At 35.8% G+C, this 27,632-nt stretch overlaps 4 protein-coding genes across 4 annotated transcripts; all 4 read right to left on the minus strand.

Moving 5' to 3' along the window:
* Positions 1 to 4,620: 4,620 nt before the first annotated feature.
* Positions 4,621 to 5,612, minus strand: LOC141671623 (F-box protein CPR1-like). Its single transcript, XM_074477900.1, has 2 exons — positions 5,324 to 5,612; positions 4,621 to 5,138 (listed from the first exon to the last, which is right to left on the minus strand). Exons 1-2 carry the CDS (start codon positions 5,610 to 5,612, stop codon positions 4,621 to 4,623), a joined length of 807 nt encoding a protein of 268 aa, XP_074334001.1.
* Positions 5,613 to 8,339: 2,727 nt separating this feature from the next.
* LOC141671624 (F-box/kelch-repeat protein At3g23880-like) lies at positions 8,340 to 9,353 on the minus strand. Its single transcript, XM_074477901.1, has one exon. It carries the CDS (start codon positions 9,351 to 9,353, stop codon positions 8,340 to 8,342), a length of 1,014 nt encoding a protein of 337 aa, XP_074334002.1.
* A 4,554-nt stretch (positions 9,354 to 13,907) lies between these two features.
* Positions 13,908 to 15,100, minus strand: LOC141671627 (uncharacterized). Its single transcript, XM_074477905.1, has 2 exons — positions 14,867 to 15,100; positions 13,908 to 14,558 (listed from the first exon to the last, which is right to left on the minus strand). The coding sequence occupies exons 1-2, from the start codon at positions 15,098 to 15,100 to the stop codon at positions 13,908 to 13,910; spliced, it is 885 nt and encodes a 294-aa protein (XP_074334006.1).
* A 1,969-nt stretch (positions 15,101 to 17,069) lies between these two features.
* On the minus strand, positions 17,070 to 18,191 carry LOC141671628 (putative F-box protein At1g47790). Its single transcript, XM_074477906.1, has one exon. It carries the CDS (start codon positions 18,189 to 18,191, stop codon positions 17,070 to 17,072), a length of 1,122 nt encoding a protein of 373 aa, XP_074334007.1.
* Positions 18,192 to 27,632: the final 9,441 nt, after the last annotated feature.

Here is a 27,632-nt window from a genome sequence, read left to right on the forward strand (position 1 = left end):
CTCTTCCATCTACCTCAATTCGAGGTATGATCCCATCCCCTTCATGGCAGGAAGTACCACACAAGAATCCGTTAAAACAAGCATCAAAATAACAGGTAGGAAGGTCAATCGGATCAGCCACCTTTCGCCATTTATTCCTATTAGCTGAATACACCTCCGCACAAAAGGAATTCGGCTTTTCAACCTCAACAAGCCTAACAACCTTAAAGTCATGATCTACTTCATCATAACCAAACCCCAAAACTTCGTAACAAATATGATTAATATCGCAACATACACTATAAGGCGGAATAACTTTGTATTGTCTAATAGCAGGATTCCAAAGAAAAACACTATCTTTAAAATGAGCGTGATTGACAGAAACAGCAGCACAAACAATGCCATTAACAGAACCAATAAGTCTATAATTAATTACAGATTCCAACTGACCTCTGAAACACGAAAACTTAGGATAAACTACAATTTGACGAGAGTCGACGTTCAGGAGAGCAAAGTTATGTTCTGTTTTAGATACATAGACGCTGTTGATAAAAATTTGATCAGTTTGGGTTGTGATTGCATGACGGAGCTGAGATTTGATGAAAGCAGGGTGTTTAATTAGTGATAACCAGTCCTTGCACACTAATTGAAAACAGATTAATGGTTTCACTGGTACGCGTACCAGGAATCTCACTTATCAGATCCTCCGAAAGTGTCGGATTGCGTCTGATTGGCGCCATTGTCAAGAACTGAAAGTTGGTTTAGGATGAGTCGAATGCTACATACGTCAAAATGGTTGTCAAATATATAGATGAAACAAAGCTGAATTGATTATTATAATGATCAGAAGAAGTATCCCCAGATAAGATTCATCTCAGAATATTTCCCAAATTAGGAAAAATATCCTAAATACCTGCATTTCTCACCAAATCTGAAGATCTTTAAACTCTGTTATAATATTTAGGATATGTTATTCAATAATTATCTAAAATTCATCAAATGAATAAAAATTTATTCAAATTAAATATTATCTTATATAAAAAAGTTAACAATAAAAGAATCGAATTTGATTTGATATTAATTGATATTATCGTATGTAAACCGAATTTGATCGAATCTGAATCAAAATCGATTTAATTAAGCAGGGTGTTTAATTAGTGATAACCAGTCCTTGCACACTAATTGAAAACAGATTAATGGTTTCACTGGTACGCATACCAGAATCTCACTTATCAGATCCTCCGAAAGTGTCGGATTGCGTCTGATTGGCGCCATAAACCGAAGACTACTGGCCTAATGCACCAAACTTAGGAAAACAACATGCCCACCACAGTCCCCAAAATATCATGATTTGTTGGTGCACGTAGTAGTACTTTATAAACTAAACAGAAGCCCCAAATATCCTGATGTGGGACTGGGGTGTTACCAACTCTCGGACTTGAACTCTTGATGAGAAACTTAAACTCCTGACATTCTCGTCATGCTCGAACAAACATCCCATAGGTTCAGATTGTTCCTCCTAGTCATTATGGGATAATATTATTTTGCTTCGTGTCTCCACCTCCAAATCTCTGTCCATTATGGGATAATATCATATTTGGGTGTTTCACTAATTAAAATTCGTGCCAGCATTAATAAGCCGAAGACTACTGGCCCAAATCTGGGCCAGGCAACTTGGGTAAACAACAAGGCCACCACAGGCCCCCAAAATATCATGATTTGTTGTGTACGTAGTAGTAGTGCTTTGCTTTATAAACTAAACAGAAGTCTCAAATCTCCTCGATGTGGGACTGAGGTGTTACAAACTCCCGCACTTAAACTTCTGACGTCCCATGAGGCCGGAACAGACAGCCTATAAGTTCGGATCGATCCTCTTTAGCCATTGAGGGATAATACCGGTTTGCTTCGTGTCCCCACCTCCGGATCTCTGTCAATTGTGGTATAATACCACCAGTCTCCATGTCCCCACCTCCGATAACTTGACGCCTCAAACTTTCGAGAGTTGGCTCTGATATCATAAGTGACAAATCAGGTCAAATCCCGATCATTTTTTGAAAATAGGTCAAGTCCCAATTTTGAGTCCGAAATAAACCAATGACTATTAGCCGAAATGCAGCCAGCTTGGCTAAACAACAAGTCCACCACATGCCCTCAAAAGATCATGATTTATTGGTGCACATAGTAGTAATACTTTTCTTTACAAACTAAACGAAAGTCTCAAATGTCCTCTATGTGGGACTAGGGTGTTACAACTTGCTTGAATCCTGCTACAATAACTAGGCTCTCCGTATACTTGTACATGTGATGGGTCAAATAATATCCATTCATATTAAATGAAAGTGGGACAATCTTGGTATCTTTCTCGTCGACATTAGACGAAACCTACTTATAACATAAACGGTCATCGAATACCATAAGTACGATATCCCCGTTGCTGAAAAAGCCATAATTAATCCCTTTCATCCTACATATACTAGTAATAAATAATGAAGTCCATGAAGCCTGGACTTCCACCTCACCAAGGCATACATCATCATCCAAAATTCTCATTTTATCTTGCTATCATTCAATATATCATCCATCAATAGACTTATTAAACTCAATAATACGAGGATCACCATTATCAAATATAAAAGGGAGCTGAATACCACAATTTAGCACCTCCTTATTCAAATCCAATTCTAGAATTTCACCACTAATACCGCACAAGAATCCTTTAAAACACACATCAAAATAATAATGGAGAGGAATGTCAATCGGATCAAGCACCTTTCTCCGTACATTCGTCTTAGCAGGATACACATCAGCACGTAAAGAAGACTATGATTCAAGTGTAAAAACCTTGTAATCATGATCTACTTCGTCATAACCAAACCTCAACGCTTCAATACAATATTGTCTAATAGCAGAGTTCTAAAGATAAATATCATCGTTCCATATATTGACACCACTAGCAACAGCAACACAAACAATGACAATAACATAATCAACAAGCATATAATAAGTTAAAATATTTAGCTCACCAGGAAACCTGGGATTATCCATAATTTGACGAGAACCGACATTTAGGAGTGAAAATTTAGTATCTTCTTGATGTATAAAGAGGGCGGTGAAGAGAGTTTGATGAGTTTCGACAATGATTGCATGAGGAGTTGAGATTGTACCAAATTAGGGTGTTCAAAGATGTTACTCTACAATCTTCATAGGAAAAATTCTTTTTTAAATAAATAATATTAAAAAATTATAATAAAGTTTTTTAAATTATTTCAAAATATATGAAAATCTTCATTCATCCTAACAAAAATCCGAACCGGAATCTATTTAAAGATGCTAGATCACAACTGAACCAAAGTGTATCTAGTTATACAATATTCGAAGTTAATGAGATACGAAACTAAAACGATAACCGATTCATAAACTGAAATTGCGAGATCTAGTCCACAGTTTGACTTCTTACTTTTGATAATGTATTAATGTGAAGAAACTATATTTGACAAATAAAAGTGACAAAATTATGTGCCATGTATTATTAATTCGCCTGGTTAACCGGTATCCTAACTTTAAACCATGTATAATTATTTAAATTATCTTCTTGGTACGTAGAATAACATTTTCCCTCAAGGTGATTAATGATTTGACCTGCACACGTGAGCGAATCTCACTTATTAGATCCTCCGAGAGTGTCAAATTAGATATAATTGTCGCTGTATCGTAGAGTTTATGGTAAATTTAGTTGGCTCGGTAGGGAAATGTTCGAAGATTAATTAAGATGACACTAGATCGAGACAAGATGGTCCTGACCTAAATAGTCTCAAACAAAATACATGAATTCAATACGCAGTCAATAATAATTCGAAATATTATATCCAATAATGATCTTTATTGATGAAGTTCAAAATAAAAAAATTATCAGAACCAAATTTGATTGAACTATTGAATTAATTGTTTATCAAAATTATAGACCATTATTAGTAGGCTATAGTTTCAATAGTCTAGTTCATAGTGTATGTATATTAACCCATTATTTACTCAAATTTATTTCTTGGAAAAAAAATTCTATTTAAATAATTTAATGTTGAAAAGTAACATAACATTAATAAAGTTTTTAAATGATTCAATTAAAATATATTGAGATCTAAGTTGATCCTAACAAAATTGTTTATAGAAAAAGAAACTAAAAAATTCCGAATCAAAATCGTTCTAACTTTAATTTATAATTTCATAACGAAGAAAATCTTCGTAATCGTTAAAAGAAAAGGTGTTCGATAGCCATATTAAAAAATAATTTTTAGAAAATAAAAAAACAAAATATTACTTGACAAGATACAAACAACCATCAACTATGGTAATTAAGCATATCTTAGCTCGAAAGATGGCAAGTTTTATATTGTTTCGTTGAAAGTGAAATGTGTGAGAAATTTAAAAGGCCTAGAAGTGAAGGTTTAAAAATCAACAGAATGAGACGCGAGTGGTTCCATGGACGGCCAAAATAGAACTGAATTGATAATCACTGGGCAGTGAGCAAACTGAAAACAATGCAAGGCCAAAATAGAAAGATAATGCAAATACAGCATCTCAGTGAAGCCATCCATCAAAACCTGATATGTGTAGCCATCGTTAGCCAGCACAAAAATACCAGAATCAGGGGCGTTTTACAATATATGACGGCATAGCTATAGTACTAGTAATAAACATAGGTGTCCACGTTGCCTCGACTCCCAACCCACCAAGGCATGCATCATCATCCAACATCCACATTTTAATCTTGCTATTCCTATTCAACATATCATCCATCAATACAATAACAACAATAGACGTATTAAACTTGATAATACGAGGTTTAATATGGTCATCATCACAAACAAAAGGGAGCCTAATAGCACAATTTAGCACCTCCTTGTTCAAATCAAATGCCACCATTCGATATTCTTCAATTCGAGGTATGATCCCATCCCCTTCATGGCAGGAAGTACCACACAAGAATCCGTTAAAACAAACATCAAAATAACAGGTAGGAAGGTCAATCGGATCAGCCACCTTTCGCCATTCATTCCTATTGGTTGAATACACCTTAGCATAAAAGGAATTCAACTTTTCAACCTCAACAAGCCTAACAACCTTAAAGTCATGATCTACTTCATCATAACCAAACCCCAAAACTTCGTAACAAATATGATTAATATCACAACATACACTATAAGGCGGAATAACTTTGTATTGTCTAATAGCAGGATTCCAAAGAAAAATGCTATCTTTAAAACGAGCGTGGTTGACAGAACAGCAGCACAAACAATGCCATTATCAGAACCAATAAGTTTATAATTAATTACAGATTCCAACTCACCTCTGAAACACGGAACCTTAGGATAAGCCACAATTTGACGAGAGTCGACGTTGAGGAGAGCAAATATATGTTCTCTTTTCGATACATAGACGCTGTTGATAAAAATTTGATCAGTTTGGGTTGTGATTGCATGACGGAGCTGAGATTTGACGAAAGCAGGGTGCTTAATTAGTGATAACCAGTCCTTGCACACTAATTGAACACAGATTAATTGTTTCACTGGTACGCGTACCAGAATCTCACTTATCAGATCCTCCGAAAGTGTCGGATTGCATCTGATTGGCGCCATTGTCAAGAAGTGAAAGTTGGTTTAGGATGAGTCGAATGCTACATACGGCAAAATGGTTGTCAAATATATAGATGAAACAAAGCTGAATAGATTATTATAATGATCAGAGAAGTATCCCCAGATAAGATTCATCTCAGAATATTTCCCTAATTAGGAAAAATATCCTAAATACCTGCATTTCTGACGAAATCTGAAGATCTTTAAACTCTGTTATAATATTTAGGATATGTTATTCGATAATTATCTAAAATTGATCAAATGAATAAAAATTTATTCAAATTAAATATTATCTTATATAAAAAAGTTAACAATAAAAGAATCGAAATTGATTTGATATTAACTGATATTATCGTATGTAAACTGAATTTGATCGAATCCCAATCAAAATCGATTTAATTAAGCAGGGTGTTTAATTAGTGATAACCAGTCCTTGCACACTAATTGAAAACAGATTAATGGTTTCACTGGTACGCATACCGGAATCTCACTTATCAGATCCTCCGAAAGTGTCGGATTGCGTCTGATTGGCGCCATAAGGCTAAATGGTTTAGGATGAGTCGAATACGGCTAAATGGTTTAGCATGAGTCGAACGCTACATACGGCTAAATGGTTTTCAAGTATATAAAAGAAACATAGCTGAATAGATTATTATAATGAGAAGAAGTATCTAATTATTCATTTTCCTCATTTAATAATTAGGAAAAATAGTAACTTATTTAACTGCATTTCTCACGAAATCTGAAGATCCTTAAACTCTGTTATAATATTTAGGATATGTTATTCGATAATTATCTAAAATTGACAAATGAATAAAAATTTATTCAAATTAAATATGACCCAATAACTTTAATAAAAATGTTAAAAAGAAAAGAATTGAATTTGATTTGATATTTAACTGATATTGTAAACCGAATTTGATCCAATCCGAATCAAAATCGATTTAATTACGTATAACTAAAAGGGGTTGTTGTATCTGAGAATGTTCCTTGAGAATGTTCCTTGAGGATATTCTTAGGCTCAATTTTTTCTAACTAAAATTAGACCCGAATTAAATAAAAGTTTAAATCTGAACCGAAATATAACTATTATATAAATATAAAATTTAAACCTGAACCGAAATACATCTAATGATATAAAGTTGATCCGATACAAAATTGATCCGTTTACAAGAAAATTGACGGGCATAGTTAGACTCTACTATTGGTCTTGATATCAACCTCAAGTTTATTGGTCTTGAAACACCTAGTGGGCTGAATAAATGCCTGTCTATCCTTTCACTTCTGTAAAAATGTGTAAGAACTTTAAAATGCCATGGTATTAAAGGTCTGAATATCGTCATTTGAGACGTGAGCGTGTGCTTAGTAATCCTTCGTCTATTCAGTACCCAAATCCAATCGGTAAGGAACCAGACTTTTCGGACTCTACACTATAGTTGCTTGTTTTATGGACCACCATTTGCGAAGGATATATGGATTCAAATACATATATTACAGTCCTATGATATCTAAAGCGAGTAATGGATTCAAATACATTACAGTGCTGTGATATCTAAAATCAACTAGCTACCAATAGATTCTGGATCGGGCTTACCGAAATCCGAATAGTGAAACCACTAATGATAAGTAGAGCAGCATTAACTTTGAACCTAATTACCTGAAACTTAAAATAAATAAACCTTAAGCATTACAAATTAAAAAATTCAAACAATAGTCAAAACATTACAACTGCAGCCACCAGGCAGCAGCAAATCAGCCATCATTCATCAAGCAACAAATATTAGCGTACAAATTGGACACTGCAGATTGAAAAAGAAAACCAATTATATGACAGATGGTCATATATGCACGCTTTTGTGATATAGAGTACAAGGTTCTTTAGTTGCTCAGATATGTCATGTTAAAACTTAGAGGCCATCAAGCAGATAAGATAAAACTTATATCATGTGGGCTTGATTATCTAAGAGACTTTAGCTAAGGACACTTGTACTTTTCTGAAAAGCAGAACTTGCAATTAGATTAATATTCTTCTCCGAACTGCATTTTTCTGAGGACTGTTTTTTGGCTTTCTTGCGGGAACATAAAAAAACTTTGACGGACGCAGTACCAGTATTGACAAGTTACTCTTTGATTATGCTCTACTTTTATGAAATTTCTGTATGTAAAAGCACCAAGAGAAAAATGCATGATTGCAGTCTTGCACAATACAGAGTAGTTTCAGTGTTAAAGAATAAGTGGAGAGAGTGAAAATAATGCAAACCAAAAATAAAAAAGAAAACATACTCCATTAGCATGTCTATTAGTTCATGAGATCATTACAAACAGGATTTATATCAGTAAAAGAGATGAAAAATTGACAAGGCAAATTAACATAGTACCATCTTTTAATAGCAAAATAATGGTAGCCATCTATCGAGAATGACTACAATGAAAGACCCAAATTGACTGTAATAGCATAGATAATCCCAACAATAGGCATTAAAAAGACACCAGGATCAGAGCCACTTTCCTAATTATCATCTTCACCAGCATGCCAGTCGACTTGTTTGAATCCTGCAAGTGAAACTAGGCTCTCTGTATACTTGTATACTTCACAACGGTAATTAGGATTAGCCATGTCAACTGAAAGTGGGAAAATCTTGGCCTCATTCTTATGGGCATTACACAAAATCCACATGTAATCATCCCTTCTGGCATTACACAAAATCAATATGTTATCTTTCCTTCTTATTAGTAATCGAGATCCCCATTACAAAAGTATCCAAGAAAAAGTTCTACTGGCATGACAAAATCAATACTAAGCATTATGGTCCATGATGCCTCAACTCCACCACCACGAAGGCATGCATCATCATCCAAGCTCCACATGTTAATCTTCTTGGTCAACTTCTTATCAAATCTCCGATCAGTCTTGTCATTATTCAATGCATTTACCAGTATAACAATAGCAACAGACTTCTTATACTCAATAATACGAGCTTTATCACAAACATGATGACAAATAACAGGGAGCTTAATAGCAGAATTGGATACCTCCTTGTTCAAATCAAAAGACATCACACCATATCCTCCAATACCACACAAGTATCCATTAACGCACACATCAAACTCACCTGTCAAAGGAATGTCAATTGGATCAGGCACCTTCCTCCAAACATTGTTATTAGCAGAATACACCTCAGTAGACAAAAATCGCTGCATACTAGACCAAGAAAGCCATGATACAACCCTAACAACCTTATAATCATGATCTATCGGGTCATAACCAAACCCGTCATAACTACGTGCCTGAAGTTCTACACAATCAAGTTCAATAGTATATGAGGGAACAAGTTTGAATTGTCTAATAGCAGGATTCCAGAGATAAGTACTAGTTTTGGGTACAGGAAAATCATCAATAACAACAAAACAAACAATACCATTAGCCGAACCAACAACTCTAGTATTAAAGTCACCTTGGGAATACGGAAACTTAAGATCAGCCACAATTTCACGAGAATTGGCGTGCAGGAGTGAAAAAAGCCTCTTGTTGAAAAGCTTATAGCGGCTGATGATAAGAGTTTGATCAGTTTCGGTTGTAATTGCGTGAAGAAGCTGAGATTTTACGAAAGTAGGGCATTTAATTAGTGATAACCAGGCCTTGCAGACTAATTGGCAACACAGTAATGATTTTACTGGTACGCGTACCAAGATCTCACTTATTAGATCCTTCGGAAGTGTCGGATTAGGTCTAATCGCTGCCATTGTAGAATATGGTTAAAATTTTATGTCAAAGTGAAAAAATCACCATCGGAGTGATCTTCGGGGATTGAGGATAGAGATTTCAAATTATTTTCGAGGTGCGTCGGCTAGGTTGGAGAAATGATTGGTTACAGGTGAATTAGGGATTATCGTTATTCTTATATATTTTTGAAACAATACGACGTCGTGAAGCTAAATTGAGCCGTTCTTATATATTTTTGGAACGATACCACGTCGTGAAGCTAAATTGAAGACAACTATGAGAACACAAAAATTAATTATATTAGTAGTATTGGGCGCTATACTATTCGGAACTTGTTAGTTAATAGTTGCTAAATTAAGGATACAATCTCATTATGTATGAATTTAGCATTGTTTGACATTTAATCATGACATACAATGCTAAAGTATGGTGCCCCCCTAATGTAATTTTGCTTTGAAATATTGCTTAATTAGTAACTCATTGCTTTGTTTAAAAGTTAATATCTTTCATGAGATGCTTTTAGCTACAAATTCAGGATTTAATTAAAAACTCGACCAAGAAATTGGTTGATGATCCACATTTAAGGAAATCTAGACTGTAAATTCGCTGCTACTCTTTCCTCTACAGTCTATACACTGACCTAAAAGGAATTGTGTAAGAATTTGAGTATCCAAGAGATGACGTAGTTAAGGACATCATAAAGCAGAACTTACAGTTATAATTTATTTCCCTTACCTTTCTGCAAAGCAGAACTTGCAATTAGAATTTATTTGATAATTTTGTTGAACCTGATCATAAATTAGGGAGCTTAATAGAAAAATTAATCACCTCTTTGTTCAAATCAAAAGACATCATACCATATTTTCCAATACCACACAAGTATCCATTAACACACACATCAAAATCACCAGTCCAAGGAATGTCAATTAGCCAAATACACCTCAGCGGACAAAAAATGCTTCATTGCAGACAAAGAAAGCCATGATGCAACTCTAACAACCTTATAATCATCATCTATCGGGTCATAACCAAACCCGTCATAACTAAACATATCAATGCATTTAATTTATGTATGATTTGAGCATTGTTTGACAATCTGTGGTATTGTATGTTGGAAACGTGTATGGGCTTTTCCACTTCTCGAACTCGAAACACATGGTGTATGTTTAATATTATTTAGATAATAAAACACACACTTAGCAAACTATGTATATATATAAGTAAACCACACAAGAAACTTTTATTACACAAGGAGCTTCTGCTCTTTATTTATAATCACCCATTTTCACTTCGATAATGAACTACAAACTATCAGCCCTGTATTTATAGGCTACATCTGAGATCTGATTACTTCATGGCTTACATCAGCAAATTTATTACATAATAAGACTTTTACTAGCTAGCCTACAAAGAATGACCATCATTAATACTGAGCAGCTGTGTACCTCGGGAGCAACTCATCCAGCCAACTATTTAGACAGCTTGATTAATTACACATCATGTACAATTATATATTAAGGTGTATGCATGCACGTAGTAATTGGCACCATCTTTTACTTCACATGCAGCCTACCATTTTCCTCGGCCTTAACTTGAGAATTTCAATTCCAAATTAATGTTTCTTTTCTTGCTAGATATGTCTTCTGGATGTAGACTTTTGATGCATATAGCTAGCTGTAATACTTATTAGGACGGTGGAGCGTTTGAAATTCTAGCACTCCTCCTCAAACTCGACGTAGCATTTCCAACATATTTTTCATTTTGTGAAACACATCCGGCTTCAACGGCTTAGTGAAAATATCCGCTAAATTTTCTTCTAAAATTTTCTCGTTCACCTATTCTCGAATAAAATGATATTTTATATTGATGTGCTTACTCCGACAGTGCGACACGGGATTTTTCGCGAGGGAAATAGCGGATTTGTTATCCACAAAAATTATAAACGGATCTTCATTGACAAGATTTAACTCGCCTAATATGTGGCTTCGCCACGTAGGCTGACATGCGCATGATGTTGTTGCGATGTACTCCGCCTCACATGTTGAGAGGGCAACTGTCTGTTGCTTCTTTGATGACCATGAAAATATCGCTGAACCGATATGAAAAGCATACCTGAAGTGCTTTTTCCGTCATCCAAATCACCGTCATAATCACTGTTTGAGTAGCCAACTAATTTTGAATTTTGAGAATGAGAATAAAATAATCTATGATCAAGCGTACCTTTTATGTATCTCAAAATTCTTTTAGCTGCCATGAAGTGATCTTGCTTCGGTTTCTCCATGTACCTACTAACCAATCCAACTGCATACATTATATCTGGACGAGTAAAAGTTAGGTACCTTAGACTTCCAACAAAACTTTTGAACAACATCGGATTTACCGACTCCCTTGTTGAATCAACTCTGAGCTTTATGCTCGGTTCTGCTGGCGTGCTTACTGGCTTGCATTCCTCTATTCTGAACTTCTTTAAAATCTGCTCCACATATTTTTTCTGAGACATAAAAATCCCGTCTTTGTTTTGCTTCACCTCAACTCCAAGAAAGTATGACATTTGACCAATATCTGTCATCTCAAATTCCTTAGTCATAACTTTCTTAAAATCATCAAACATACCAGGATTGTTTCCTGTAAATATCATGTTATCCATGTACAAGCACACGATCATAATATCTCCCCCTGGATTTGTCTTCATATAGAGGGCATGCTCGTATGGACTCTTCACGAAACCGTTTCTCTGAAAATATTAATCAACCCTTGTATTTCATGCTTGTGGAGCTTGCTTCAAAAAATATAAGGCTTTCTTCAGTCTATAGACTTTGTTTTCCCGACCTTTCTGAACATAACCGGGAGGCTGCTCAATATAGACTTATTCTTCAAGATAACCGTTGAGAAATGCTGACTTGACATCCATCTGAAATATTTTCCACTGGTTCTGAGCTGCAATTGCTGTCCGAAGTCTTATGGTATCAACTCTTGCAACTGGAGCGAACTTGTAGCTTTTAGCCACCAACCTCGCCGTGTATTTCTTCACTTCTCCATCTTGATTTGTCTTGGTTTTATAGACCCACTTGACACCAATTGCTTTATGTCCTTCTGGAAGATCTGTGAGCTCCCAAGTATCATTTTTCTTTATTGCACCAATTTCCTCATCCATGGCTTTATTTCATTTGCTTTCTTCAGAAGCTTCTTCAAATATAACTGGATCACATTCATCCATTAAATAAAATAGAGAATAATCAAAGGTTGTTTGTACCAGACTTGTTGCTTCATATATTTAATCCAGACTCCGCATCTTTCGTGGTGCTCCCCCTGAACTGCTGCTTCCTCCGATAGATGGTGTCCATCCAGGAGTTTGTTGATTTAGACTTGGTGGAGGAGTTTAATCATCATCTTCGTCATCTTCAATATTGGATTCATCACCGTCATCATCATCATCATTGCAAAATAAATCAGCAACTTTTCTTTCTTCCTCGCTCCATTTCCAGTAGTCTGATTCATCAAACTCAACATCTCGCGAAATGATTAATTTCTTCGTTAGGGGATTATAAAGTCTATACGCCTTGCTCCTTTTGTCATATCCGGTAAAGATGCATTTCTCATCTTTATCATCCAGCTTCTTCCTTTTTTGATCGGGAACGTGGGCATAAGCAATACACCCAAAAATTCTGAGATGTCCAACTGATGGTTTGCTCTCGCTCCATGCTTCATTTGGAGTTTTGTTTCTGACACTTTTCATTGGACAGCGATTCAGCAAATAAACTACACACAAAACAGCTTTGGCCCAAAAGTTCTTGGCAAGTGCTTTGCTTTTACCATGCTTCTTGCCATGTCAAGAATAGTACGATTCTTCCTTTCTGCAACGTCATTTTGTTGTGGAGTGTATGCTGTTGTCAATTGATGATTAATACCATGTGCTCGACAGAAACTCCTGAATAAATTTGAAGTATACTCGCCTCCTCTGTCTGATCTGAGTGTCTTCAAATAATGTCCACTTTGTTTTTCCGCCAGTTCTTTGAACTCCTTGAATTTATCAAGAGCCTCCGATTTTTCTTTGATGATATATACCCAACTTTTCCTGCAAAAATTATCAATAAAAGTTAGGTAATACCTGTTACCTCCAAGTGATGAAATATCAAATGGACCAGTTATATATGTGTGAACTATATCCAATGGCCTCCTGGCTCTCCATGATTTTCCAACAGGAAAACTTTGTCTGTGTTGCTTCCCCTTGACACACGCTTCACACAAATTTTCAGCTTCGTTGATTTCTGGCAAACCATCCACCATCTTTGTCTTTGACAATAATTTCAAGCCAGAAAATCCAAGATGACCAAGTCTTAAATGCCATAACCACGAGTCATTTTTAATGACTGATTTCAAGCACTTCTGTACTTTCGTCTGCATATCAAGTGTGAACAGACGATTCTTTGACATCTCCACATCTGCAATTAATTCTCGAACCTGATTTCTGATGATGAGAGAATTATCTTGCATCTGAATATTATATCCTTTCTTCACAAGTTGGTCAAGACTGATGATATTATTTTTCAAAGCAGGTATATAATAAACATCATTTATATATTTTTCTCATCATTTTTTGACACAATCGTAATTGTACCTTTTCCTTTGACCGGTATCTTTGATGAATCACCAAAAGTAACTTCTCTGCTAATGGTCTCGTCTATCTCCGTAAATAAATCTTTATGGCCAGTCATGTGATTGCTGGACCCTGAATCAAGATACCAAACATTCTTCTTGCTCTCCTCGTCTCCTTTATAAGTGAGGAACATAGCAGTGCCAATGTCTTTATCTTCTTTTGTTGCAGCAAAGTGACTCCTTTCTTCCACTTTCGGTGCTTTACACTCATAACTGAAGTGATCAAACTTATTACAATTATAACATTGAAAATGAGATTTGTCACCTCGTTGAAATCCACCTCTTCCTCGGCCTCTAAAATTCTGACCACGGCCAGATGATCGAAAACCTTCAGAATTCTGGCCTCGGTTGAAAGACTGCCTTCCACGTCCTCGTCCACCTTGGTAGCCACCTCTAAACCTACCTATGCCACGTACAGAACCGCTACTCCCAGAACTATCACCAATGGACACCTTACTTTGCAACGCCTTTTCCAAGTCGCTTGTATCATCATAATGGTTCATTCGCTGCTCATGCACTTGAAGTGAACCAACCAGCTCGTCAATCGAAATTGTTGGCAAATCTTTTGACTACTCAATAGAAGTAACCACATAATCAATTTTTCTGGTCAATGAACGGAGGAGTTTTTCCATGACCCGAACATCGTCGAGACTTTCACCATTTCTTTTCATCTCATTTGTCACGACTTTGAAACGCGTAGCAAATTCACCAATATTTTCCGAACTCTCCATCTTTAAATTTCCGAACTCCCCGCGTAGCACCTAGAGCCGCACCTTTTTAACTTTTTCAACTCCTTGGAATGATTTTTGCAAAATCTCCCAAGCTTCTTTCGCCGTTTTTGCATCTGAAATTTTTTCAAAGGTTGATTCATCAACACCTTGAATAATTGTATATAAGGCCTTTTTATCCTTTTTCGGGTCTCTTTCAAAATCATCTTCTCCGCATTTGTAAGGGCTGCTTCAGCGGCTATATCTGTGGGCTCGTTATATCCGCTTTTAACAATATCCCAATTGTCGTAGGAACCGAGTAACACCTTTATTTGTATGCTCCAGTTCCCGTAATTTGTTGCCGTCAATTTCGGGATTTGTGGTTGAGCCATCATATTTGCCATCTTTTCTCGAACGGAACCTTGGCTCGGATACCTCTTGTTGAAAACGTGTATGGGATTTTCTACTTCTCGAACTTGAAACACAGGGTGTATGTTTAATATCATTTAATAAAACACACACTTAGCAAACTATGTATATATATAAGTAAAGCACACAACAAACTTTTATTACACAAATATAAGCTACAGCTTATTTTGTAAACTAGGAGGAGCTTCTGCTCTCTATTTATAATCACTCTATTTTCACTTCGATAATGAACTACAAACTATCAGCCCTGTATTTATAGGCTACATCTGAGATCTGATTATTTCATGGCTTACATCAGCAAATGTATTACATAATAATACTTTTACTAGCCAGCCTACAAAGGATGACCATTATTAATACTGAGCAGCTGTGTACCTCGGGAGCAACTCATCCAGCCAACTATTTAGACAGCTTGATTAATTACACAACATGTACATGTAACTCCTTAGTTTTGATGATCACAACACAGCAAGCCATCAAGTTGTTATTTGAGAATGTTTGCAGGATATAATAGCTTGATATCAGTGCTGTTTAAGTATCATGACAGCAAGCTATCATGAGACAGTAATGTATTTCAGCAAGCTATGATCACGATTGTCAGAATAACAGCAAGCCAAGATGCACAGTCCAGATTCAACAAGGAAGTCGAATTTTATGGAGATTTCATAGGATCTTCATATATATCAGTTGTAAGGACTTCTCTAATAAATATACGTGCATTATATATATAGAGCTCAATTATAAAATGTTTTTAATCATTCAAATTGATTTCCTAAAGAATAGGAGTTTGTTTCTCTTTCAAACTCTTTCTTCTATCTTCTGATTAAAATGTTTTATCATCTACTTAATAGAAGAGATATTTTCTGAACGTTGGACTTCTGTGTTTCTCTTCTATCTAACATACACATGAACGTTGGAAAAACCATCCCAACGATCTTACACGGTAGAATTGGATTCTAGCCGTTGTAATTTGTTGAGGCTGTTTTCAAACATTAATGTATTATAGCTACCTGTAATACTTATTAGGACGGTGGAGAGTTTAAAATTCTAACATTGTATGAATTTGTCATACAATGCTGGAGTAAGTTACAACGTTTACTTCTTTGAAGTATTGCTTAATCAGTAACTCAGTCCTTTTTTTAAAAGTTTACTTGCAACACGAATCAGTGGACCGAGTGAAAACAGTGCAAATCTATCGGCTGATGGGAACATTATAGCCAACATAGTCGGCCGAATTGGATACACGATGAATAATTGATGAAAAGTTGATAATACAAGTGAAATTAACATTCAAAAGTGTATTTAGTTATCATCTTCAAAAGTTAATAGCGAATAGATGTAACCATCAATCAAAAGTGACTACAAAAATAGTGATACTACTATCATAAGATAGCAAAGTTTCCATTTGTCTAGTCCTAATGCTGCAAGTGAAACTAGGCTCTCTGTATACTTGTAACCATCAGTGATGCGGCCATCTCAACTTTTTAAATGGGTTAAATATCAAGTAGGTCACTTACTGCCTGACTCATTTGATACAAATTTTTTATACAAATTTTCAATTGAGTGACTCATTTGAGTCAGTTTTGTAATCAGTGACTCACTTAATACATTTGGACGCAGTAAGTGACCTACTTGATATTTAACCCCTTTTTAAATTCTTAACATATTCTTTTTAGTTTTTCTGTCTGCACTGTCCATAGCAGTTTCATTTTGCTTAATCATAACCATCCACCACAATAGGATTATTAACAACCATAAAGTATGACCAATCCACAAGTACATCAACAAATTCAGAAAAATATGCAGTATCCAATCTAAGGAAATCATAAAAAGACAAGATATAACCAACATAGTTGACAGAATTGGATATAGTAACAGGGATGAGATACCAAATATACCAAACTGAGCGCCTCTTCCCCAGTTTTCTTCTTCATCACCAGCATTTCAGTTTACTTTTTTAAATCCTGCGAGTGAAACTAAACTCTCCCTATACTCAAAAAAATCACCACGACGGTAAAAGTGATTAGCCATATCAACCGAAAGTGGGAAAATCTTGGCCTCTTTCCTGTCGGCATTACATGAAATCCATTTATAACCATCAGTTTCTATTAGTAGTAGTAGATCCCCGTTGTTGAAGTAGCCCAGATAAAGCTCAAGAAAAACATCTGGATTGAAAAAATCAATACTAAACATTATTGTCCATGATGGCTCAACTCCACCATCACGAAGGCAGGCATCATCATCTAAGCTCCACATGCTAATTTTCTCACACAATCTCGGATCAGTGTCATCATCATCATCATTCAATCCATTTAATATTATAATAAAAGCAATAGAATTCTTAAACTTGATAATGCAATCATAGCAATAATTATGAACAGGGAGCTTAATAGCACAATTCAGCACCTCCTTGTTCAAATCAAACACCACCATACCAAAGCATCCAATACCACACAAGAATCCGTTAACACATACATCAAATTTTGCATGAACAGGAGTGTCGTCAATTGGATCAGGCACCTTTCGCCAAACATTTTTATTAGCAGAATACACCTCAACAGAAGGAGGCAATGCAAGCCTAACAACCTTAAAATCATGACTAATCGGATCATAACCAAAACCTAGAGTTTCTCCATAAAGCTCATTACATGTACCAATATAAGACGGAATAAGTTTGGATTGTCTAGTAGCAGGATTCCAAAAATAAATATGGATATCAACAGCAACACAAACAATACCATTAGCAGAACCAACAATTCTCCAAAACGCATCTTGTGAACATTCAAATGGAAACTTAAGATCAGCCAGAATTTGACGAGAATCAATGTGAAGGAGAGAAATTTTATCACCTTCACAACGTTGAAAACGGTTCATGATAAGAACTTGATCAGTTTCGACTGTGTTGGCACGAAGGAGTTGAGCTTTGACGAAAGCAGGGTCATTAATGAGGGATAACCAGGTCTTGCAGACTAACTGGAAACATAGTAATGATTTCACTGGTACGCGTAACAGAATCTCGTTGATTAGATCATCCGAAAGTGTTGGATTTGGTCTAATCTCCGCCATTACAGAGCAATCGATCCGAATTTTTCCCCAAACATCCCCCACACGTGGATGATGTGTAATTGTGTAAATGTATAGATGCTAATTTCCTCTGCAGTATCTTTTGACAAAAAAAACAAAAATCTCTATAGTATATATACAATTAGGAATGTATTTGATTTTAATATTTTTTTGGATTTTGAAGATATGAAATATTTAATTTAAGTTATTAAAAGAATCTTTTAAAATCTGATATATTTAGTAAGAACTGTATAGTATTTTAAAATTTTGGGTATTTAGTTTGAGCTTTAAAATTTTCATTCAAATTTGGTGATATTTCAATATTCATGATTTTTTTTGCAATTGATAAAATGGTAAATTTTGATAAATTTTCTAGTGTATTTAATATTTTATAAAATTTTAGCAAAATTCACGAGACAATTTGAAGAATTTTTGGAAAATTATTATTTAAATCAGCAAGATTCGACGAGATTTTTCAAAAAATTCACTAAAATATGTTTATAATTAAAAATCAGCAACAATTAGTTAAAATCTATGAACTATTATAAATCCCCTAAAATCCGAATTGAATAAAGCCATAAAATCGCATACGCTCACAATCCTTACAAATTAAAATCATATTTTAAAGACTCTTTTAAAATCTCAAGTAAATATCCCGAGTATTGTAATAATTCAAATAATTATCATCATATTTTAAGGAAACTTGTAAAATCTAAATCAAATATTATGGGATTCTAACAATTCAAAACAATCTCTTAAATTAAATTAAGACATTTTTAAACTCACTTCGAGAATACAGATGCTCTAAATCATGCACAATTTTTACGTGGATCAACGTTGATAAAACTTGTGTGAATAAGTTTATAGTAACAAGCTTGTGTATGTGAGAGATACGTGTACAAGCTGTGTTGTGTGTGTATGAAAACAGCGTGTGTGCTCGTGTGTGTGGAAGCAAGAAACAATGTAAGAGAAAGTCTAAATTCTTGTATTGCTTATGGACGCTTATATATTTACACAACAGAGAAATGAATATATAGAAAAAACTACTTGTTCGCTACAGTGTTGAGCTTGGGACCAAGTTTGGCTGAGGTCGGCATGACTAGGAGGGATGATGTCATGGCCATGATGTAATAACCTTAACACCCCCATGAAATTGAAGATGGTTTATAAACCAACTTTAATTTGGAAACATAGTGACAAAACTTTCTAGGAGAATGAGATTTCGTAAAACTGTGTGCGACATTGTCTGCACACTACGCCATAGATGGGCAAATAAGACACTTTTCTAATGTAATGCCTGTTTTGCGTTACATTAGACAGACTTTTTTGACCTATTGTAACACTAACGAAATAGCGTTACTTTACATGTAAAGTTACTGTTACGTTAGAGGGCTTCTGTTGCAGTAGAAAGCTAATGTTACTATAGTGCTGACATGACGTAACGCTTTGCTTTATCATTATAATAATATTTAATTAATTTATTATTTTTTTGGGCCCCACAGTGTACACGTCAGCAAAAGTGGGTCCCACATGTGGGCCCCACTAAAACTTGTTCTAGAAAGTGGGTCCCACACTAACAGGTGGACCCCCCATGTGGGCCCACACTGCCACGTGGCACTGCCACGTCAGCAAAGCGTTACGTTAACTTTTCTGTTACAACGCTACTGTTACATTTGCTCAACCCTGCCACGTGTGCACCGCCACGTCATCAAATAATTAATTATTTAATTATTTAATAAATAATTAATTAAAAAATTAAATAAATAATAATTAAATAAATAAATAATGGAGAAGTGGGCCCCACATGTGGGATCCCCTTGTGGGCCCCACATGTGGGCTGCACTTTTGGGCCCCACATGTGGGCCCCATATTAAACAACTATTTAATTATTTAATAAATAATTATTTAAATAATTAAATAAATAATAATTAAATAAATAAATAATAAAGAAGTGGGCTCCACTTGTGGGCCCCACATTTAGGCCCCACATTATCTAATTATTTAATTATTTAATAAATAATATTTTAATAATTAAATAAATAAATAATGGAAAAGTAAGCCCACATGTGGGCTCCACTTGTGGGCCCCACATGTGGGCTCCCCTTGTGGCCCCACATGTGGGCCCCACATTATCCATTTATTCAATTATTTAATAAATAATTAAATAAATAAATAAATAAATAAATAATCAAAAAATATAATGCCCGGATCGTGGTCGGATCGTAATAGGGTTCATATGTCAGGATATGATTCATTTAACGGTTCGACCCACATATCCGTCGTTCGATTTTTTTAATCAGTTTTCTCGACGATCCAACCGTACGGATGTTATTAAACTGCCTTCCTAACATTGGGAAAAAATAATCAAAAAATATAATGCCCGGATCGTGGTCGGATCGTAATAGGGTTCATATGTCAGGATATGATTCATTTAACGGTTCGACCCACATATCCGTCGTTCAATTTTTTTAATCGGTTTTCTCGACGATCCAACCGTACGGATGTTATTAAACCGCCTTCCTAACATTGGGAAAAAATAATCAAAAAATATAATGCCCGGATCATGGTCGGATCGTAATAGGGTTCATATGTCAGGATAAGATTCATTTAACGGTTCGACCCACATATCCGTCCTTCGATTTTTTTAATCGGTTTTCTCGACGATCCAACCGTACGGATGTTATTAAACTGCCTTCCTAACACTGGGAAAAAATAATCAAAAAATATAATGCCCGGATCATGGTCGGATCGTAATAGGGTTCATATGTAAGGATATGATTCATTTAACGGTTCGACCCACATATCCGTCGTTCGATTTTTTTAATCGGTTTTCTCGACGATCCAACCGTACGGAAGTTATTAAACCGCCTTCCTAACATTGGGAAAAAATAATCAAAAAATATAATGCCCGGATCATGGTCGGATGGTAATAGGGTTCATATGTCATGATAAGATTCATTTAACGCTTCGACCCACATATCCGTCCTTTGATTTTTTTAATCGGTTTTCTCGACGATCCAACCGTACGGATGTTATTAAACCGCCTTCCTAACATTGGGAAAAAATAATTAAAAAATATAATGCCCGGATCATGGTCGGATCGTAATAGGGTTCATATGTAAGGATATGATTCATTTAACGGTTCGACCCACATATCCGTCGTTCGATTTTTTTAATCGGTTTTCTCGACGATCCAACCGTACGGATATTATTAAACCGCCTTCCTAACATTGGGAAAAAATAATCAAAAAATATAATACCCGGATCATGGTCGGATCGGGACATTAAAATATCGTTTTTTCTAAAATTTACGAAAAAATGAAAAAAATGAAAAAATGAAATAAAATGAAAATCATACAAAAGGTGCAGTGAAAATATGGGCGGCGAAATTTCCCCCCAAAAACATTACTCTCTCTCTCAGACTCTCTCTCAGAAACATCACTCTCTCTCGACCTCGCTCGCTCACCTCAGCCTCCCACCTCGCTCACTCACTCACCTCTCACCAACACTCCCTAACTCTCACCCATCTCACTCTCCCTAACTCTCACCCATCTCACTCTCCCTAACTCTCACCTCACCTCAGCCGCACTTTCACCTCAGCCTCACCTCAGCCGCTCTCATTTTGGTGGATTCAGCAGCAATTAGGTGGTTCTCAGCAACATTTCGGTGGTTCGGGTTCTCTGCAACGGAGTTAGGGCGTGCAATTAGGGTTTCGGAATTTTAGGGTTTCGGTTGGAGCTAGCAATTAGGGTTCAGAGCTGCTTTGTGGTTTCGATTTTGGACCAAGGTAACCTCTAATTGAACTTTATTTTTGATTTTATGTATTTATCCCTGCTTATTTAATATGTTTAATATGTGTCTGTGTTTAATATGTGTAATATGTGTAATACGTTTAGAGTTTGTGTTTAATATGAATGTAATATGTGTTTGTGGTCATCTCCCCCCTCTCTCTGTCTCTCTCTCTCTCTCTGTCTCTCTCTCTCTCTCTCTTTGAGTTTTATTGTTTTAGATTCTTGTAATTATGGTTATTGCATTTCTTGATGTGATTACGTGCCGAGATGAATTGATGAAATTATGTTGCTTATTCGCTGTTTTTTGTTATTTAATGTCCAAATGCAAGGCTTAACTCTGTTTGCCATTTGGTTACTGTGTCTTGTTTTTATCGTCTCTTAGCAGTACTGGGCCATCCTTAGTTCCTTGTACAATTAAATAAATATATATTATTCGAATACTTAAGACATTAATCTAATCTCAAACTGATTTTATGTGCTATACAAGTTTTTGACTATTGATCTTTTACATTCTAACATTTATTCCCTGTGTGCTATTCAAAAGTTACAGTTGTAAATTGAAGTAAAAAATTTAATAAAAATCAAAGCATGGATAAAAATGGGGAATGAGATGTAGGAAATTATTAGTTTATCTAGTATCACTGCAGTATAGTGCACAGAGAGGATTACACGGGCTTTTTTAGGTAGACTTATAATCTTTTAACTTCGCAGGCTATATTATACAGTGTACTTATGGAAGATGATTATAGTAGCTGGATAGGATTTCCAAAATCTAGTAAAGAATATGTACGAGGGATAAAGGCATTTATGGAAAATTCATTTCCAATTCATGCTAAAGGAGAAGAAATGAAGTGCCCCTGCAAAGTATGTGTCAACCGTTATTAGCACACTCAAACAGTTATCTATGATCATCTCATATGTAGTGGCCCTTCTCCACTACATATGAAATGGATTTGCGAGATATCACATACCAAAGTAGACGGTAGTACTGACTTCATGGATTCGGGGACGGGGATGGATTTCGAAGATAATTTAGGTGAAATGTTCAATTGTACGGGTAAAAAGTTTCGAGATTTAGAAAATGACTATGAAAGTCTAACAAATGCAGAGGCTAGAAAGTTTTATGGCCATGTTAGGGAGGGTAAACAACCACTATACCCCGGATCCACTAAATTCTCTCGGTTAAGTTTCCTGATCAAACTTTATCATTTAAAGTGTGCTCATGGAATTTCCGAGTCTGCCTTTGGGGAATTGCTGGAGTTAATAAGAGACGCCTTTCCTGATGCCCAAATACCTTTGTCTTTGAATGCTGCAAAAAATATGATCAAGGATTTAGGCTTACATTATGAAAAAATACATGCATGCCGAAATAATTGCATGTTGTACTGGGGAGAAAATAAAGACAAAGAAAAATGCGACAATTGTGGTGTTTCTAGGTGGGTGTTACCGGAAAAAAAAGGCAATGATGCTAGTGATCCGGGGCAGGTTATACACAAAGTGCCAGCTAATGTGATGAGGTACTTCCCTCTAAAGCCGAGATTGCAGAGGCTATACTTGTGCAAGGAATATTCGAAACTAATGAAATGGCACGATATGGGACGTCCACAGGATGGAAAAGTAAGACATCCGGTTGATACAGAGGCTTGGAAGACGATAGATGCTGACTATCCTGATTTTTCATTAGAAAATCAGAATGTTAGTTTAGGAGTAGCCTCAGATGGATACAACCCCTATCGTTCAATGAACCTAAGTCACAGTACCTGGCCAATTGTATTGGTCAATTACAACCTCCCACCTTGGCTATGCATGAAACAAGAAAATCTAATTTTTTCGACACTAATATATGGTCCAGATTCACCAAAGAATAGTATTGATGTGTTCATGCAACCTTTAATTGCTGAGTTAAAAGAATTATGGGAGGTCGGCGTTAATACTTATGATGCCTTGGCTGATGAAGATTTTAATTTACGTGCTAGAGTGCTATGGACTATTAGCGATTTCCCGGGATATGCTATGTTGTCCGGCTGGAGCACAAAAGGCAAACTAGGGTGTCCTGTCTGCCATTATGAAACTTCATCACTTTATTTGAAGCATAGCAAGAAAATGTGCTATATGAACCACCGAAAGTTTCTTCCTTCTGCACACAAGTGGAGAATGGATACTAAAAGGTTTAATGGCGCAATTGAAATGGGGCAGTGTCCTTCAGTTTTAACGGGAACTGACATTGAGGAGTTGTTGTCTGGGTATGTAAACCAATTCGGCCTGCAGAACAAAAAGGCAAAGAGTAAAACTGAGGGCCCTTTTAAAAAGAAATCAATTTTTTTTTATTTACCTTATTGGAAGCATAATCCACTTCGACATAACCTTGACGCCATGCACATAGAAAAAAATGTTTGCGATAACATATTGGGCACTTTACTCAATATAAGTGGCAAGACAAAAGATCATGTTGCCGCTCGTAAAGATTTACAAGAAATGGGAATTAGAAAACCCCTCCATCCTGTTCTATCAGAAGATGGAGCACATCATGAAATACGAGCAGCAATCTTTGACTTGTCGAACAAAGAGAAGGAGATCATTTGTTCAGTGTTGGAAAACACTAAACTTCCGTACGGTTGTGCCTCCAATATAGGGCGATATGTGCACACAAAGGAGAGGAAAGTAGTGGGGTATAAGAGCCATGATGCTCATTTCATACTGCACTACTTGTTGCAGTTTGCCATCAAAAAAACTATAAAGGTTGAGGTTGTTGTACCTTTGATGAAATTGAGTGCCTGCCTTAGAGCTCTATGGAGCAAGGTTATCGATTTGGAGGAGCTTGAGAAGTTGGAAACTGAAATCGTCGAGGTACTTTGCCAATTTGAGATGATTTTTCCATCAGCTTTCTTCGACATAATGGTGCACTTGCTTGTTCATCTAACTAGAGAAGTTAGACTTGGGGGACCTTAGCACCTTCGAAACATGTTCCCAATAGAGCGTTATCTTGCAAAATTGAAATCATACATTCGTAATAGAAGTAAGTCTTTTTTTCTTGCATAAATACAGTTTCACCGAAGAAAATACAAAAGCGGAAATATATTACCACACATGAACTCCAGCAGAAGCAGAACCCAAGGAAGATTGTTAAGAAGACACCTGAGCCCAGTCGGAGGTATGCGTTACGATCATCGCCAGCTCTGTTGCCTACTCATCAAGATGCAACTGCTGGGCAAGGAAACGATAAAGGGTCTGCTAGAAGGAAACTGCAGTTACAAGATGATATTATTCTGGATAAAGAGGTATTTTTTTAATTTTCCTTCTTAAAAACATAAGTTATAATGATTATTGTTGTGTTATGTCAATTTAATCACTGACCTTGTCTTCATAAATTATTGTAGTTGCCCCCACCACCACTGACCGAAATCAAAAGAAAAAGACCCCGTACTTTGCAAAATAATGAGAAAATGAAAGATCAGCTACAAGGTGATGCACGCCAAGTAAGATGTCCCCTTGAACTTGCTATACCTGACATCGAGGTATCCTTGTCAATGTTCCTCTTTTTTTTCTTCTAACCTGGACTATAACACTTGTAATATTCACTTAAACACTCCTTCCAAATTTTTAAAAAGAAAGTACAATGCATAGTTGAGCTACACTAATAACAGTGCTGATTTATAATTATTGCAGGTGCCCCCCCACCGCTACCAGCATGTGAGCAAGAAAGACTTAATCGAATGAAGGAAAATGATAGAAGGTTGGAAGAACTTGGGATCAAAAAATTAGTGATTGATTTGAGAGCTCGATCAGCAACAGTTATTGAGAAATCCAAAGAAAAAGACAAAGCCTCTCTGGATGATGATGATTATAATCCGGAAAGTGAGGACGAACATGATAGTGATGATTCATCTGAGGTATGGATTTCTTTTAAAGTCTTCATTACTTTGGCCTTCCTCCCTTGTTTCTCAAGAGTGTAAATTGTGTTTTTTATTAGTTTAAGACCTGATATTTTGTTTATCACTATATCAAGTTTCCTATATATTTTGTTTTTATTTTATACTCTTTATTGCTTTGGCCTCACATTATATTTGCAATCCTAATAATTGTAGAGAACGAAGAATGGGAAGAAAAAGAACCATGTCCCCCTTGGACCAAGAACTCGTTCGCGAGCTAATGTCACCGCTGCAACAGAGAATGAACCATCGCAAGCTGATAAAACATCTGACAAGGAAATGACCGGTAAATCTAAGCTCCTGAAACCAACATGTAGTAAAATCTTAAAATCCGCGAGCAATTCAGAATCACGTGGGTCTGTATCTGCTTATTTAGCAATGCGGGAACGTCAAAAGCAGGGCATTCTTCCGCCAACAACCGAGAATGTGCACGCTTCTAATTCGGAAAATGTTGTTGAGGAAGAAACTGAAGCAGGTACTTTTACTTTCTAAATATAACTACGCATGAATTATGCACACTAATTATTTATTGATGGAGAGGCAGTAAGAATTTAATTAATTATTAAATTCGCAGTCACCTTTTTTTGTGTGTGCATGTACTATGAAGTACCAAAGCCCAAAAAATGGAGAGGAAGGACACAACTGCTAACTGTTCACGCAAGGACACATGATGAAAGACCGGTGATTTTTTTGAACAAAGAAAATGTACCTGTTTCAAGAGACGGAAAAGTTACGAGAGAGCTGAGTAATTTTCTCGGAACAGTTGCAAAGGACAATGTCTCTCTTACTTATGTCAACTGGCGCCTGGTTCCTGAACAATTGAAGAAGAAAATGTGGGACTATACTTGGGTAAATTCTATTACCTAAACCTCAGTTTCATTTATTTTTCAATTAACCCCTTCATTTTATTGATCTTGAGTTTATTATATATTAGGACCATTATATTATTCCGAATGAAGCTCAGTCCTGGGTTTATGAGACAATTAATAGATGCTGGAGGACTTACAAGTCTCAGATGAAGGCAAAGCATTACACACAGCATTCCACTGATGATGAAAGGCTTGAACATAGGCCCAAGGAGATTCCGCTCGAGGATTTTAAATTGCTGATAAAGTATTGGGGAGATGAGTCGGTGAAGGTGCCTTCGTGCTTCTTATTAATATGATTTTAATGATTTTAAAGATTCTCAAACTGGATTGTGCAATTTTTTTTAATAGGAATTAGCACATGATAACAAAGTAATCAGCGCTTCGGTAACTGACCCACACAATCAGGGTGCCAACAGTAGTGCAGAAGTTGGAGAGAAGTTGGTATGATTCCTAAATTAACTAGTACATTTATGAATATTCCCCCTTTTATTTTGATATTATAATTACGGCCCCATGGTTAAGTTAAATTGGATTAAATTTTGATTATAGGATAAATTTATAATTTAATTAGATGGGGACATGTTCTTAAATCCAATTTTAAAATGGGACATGTTAGAACCCCCCCTTTTTTTAAATAATGTATCTGTCCTTGTCGATATCATCATTATAACTAGCAATTATTTAGTTGTCTGATTAGTTATGATATTCAGATTATTACAAACCAATCCGCATTTATATAACTTTAAATAATTCACTGTGAACAACTCGAAAAAACTAATAAAATAGAGCTCACAGACACAATAATTTAGTTGTTCATGTCAAGTGCCATCAAACATTTTTGTGCTTTAATTCTTC

This window comes from Apium graveolens, chromosome 7 (assembly GCF_009905375.1).
Source record: "Apium graveolens cultivar Ventura chromosome 7, ASM990537v1, whole genome shotgun sequence".
Taxonomy (NCBI): domain Eukaryota; kingdom Viridiplantae; phylum Streptophyta; class Magnoliopsida; order Apiales; family Apiaceae; genus Apium; species Apium graveolens.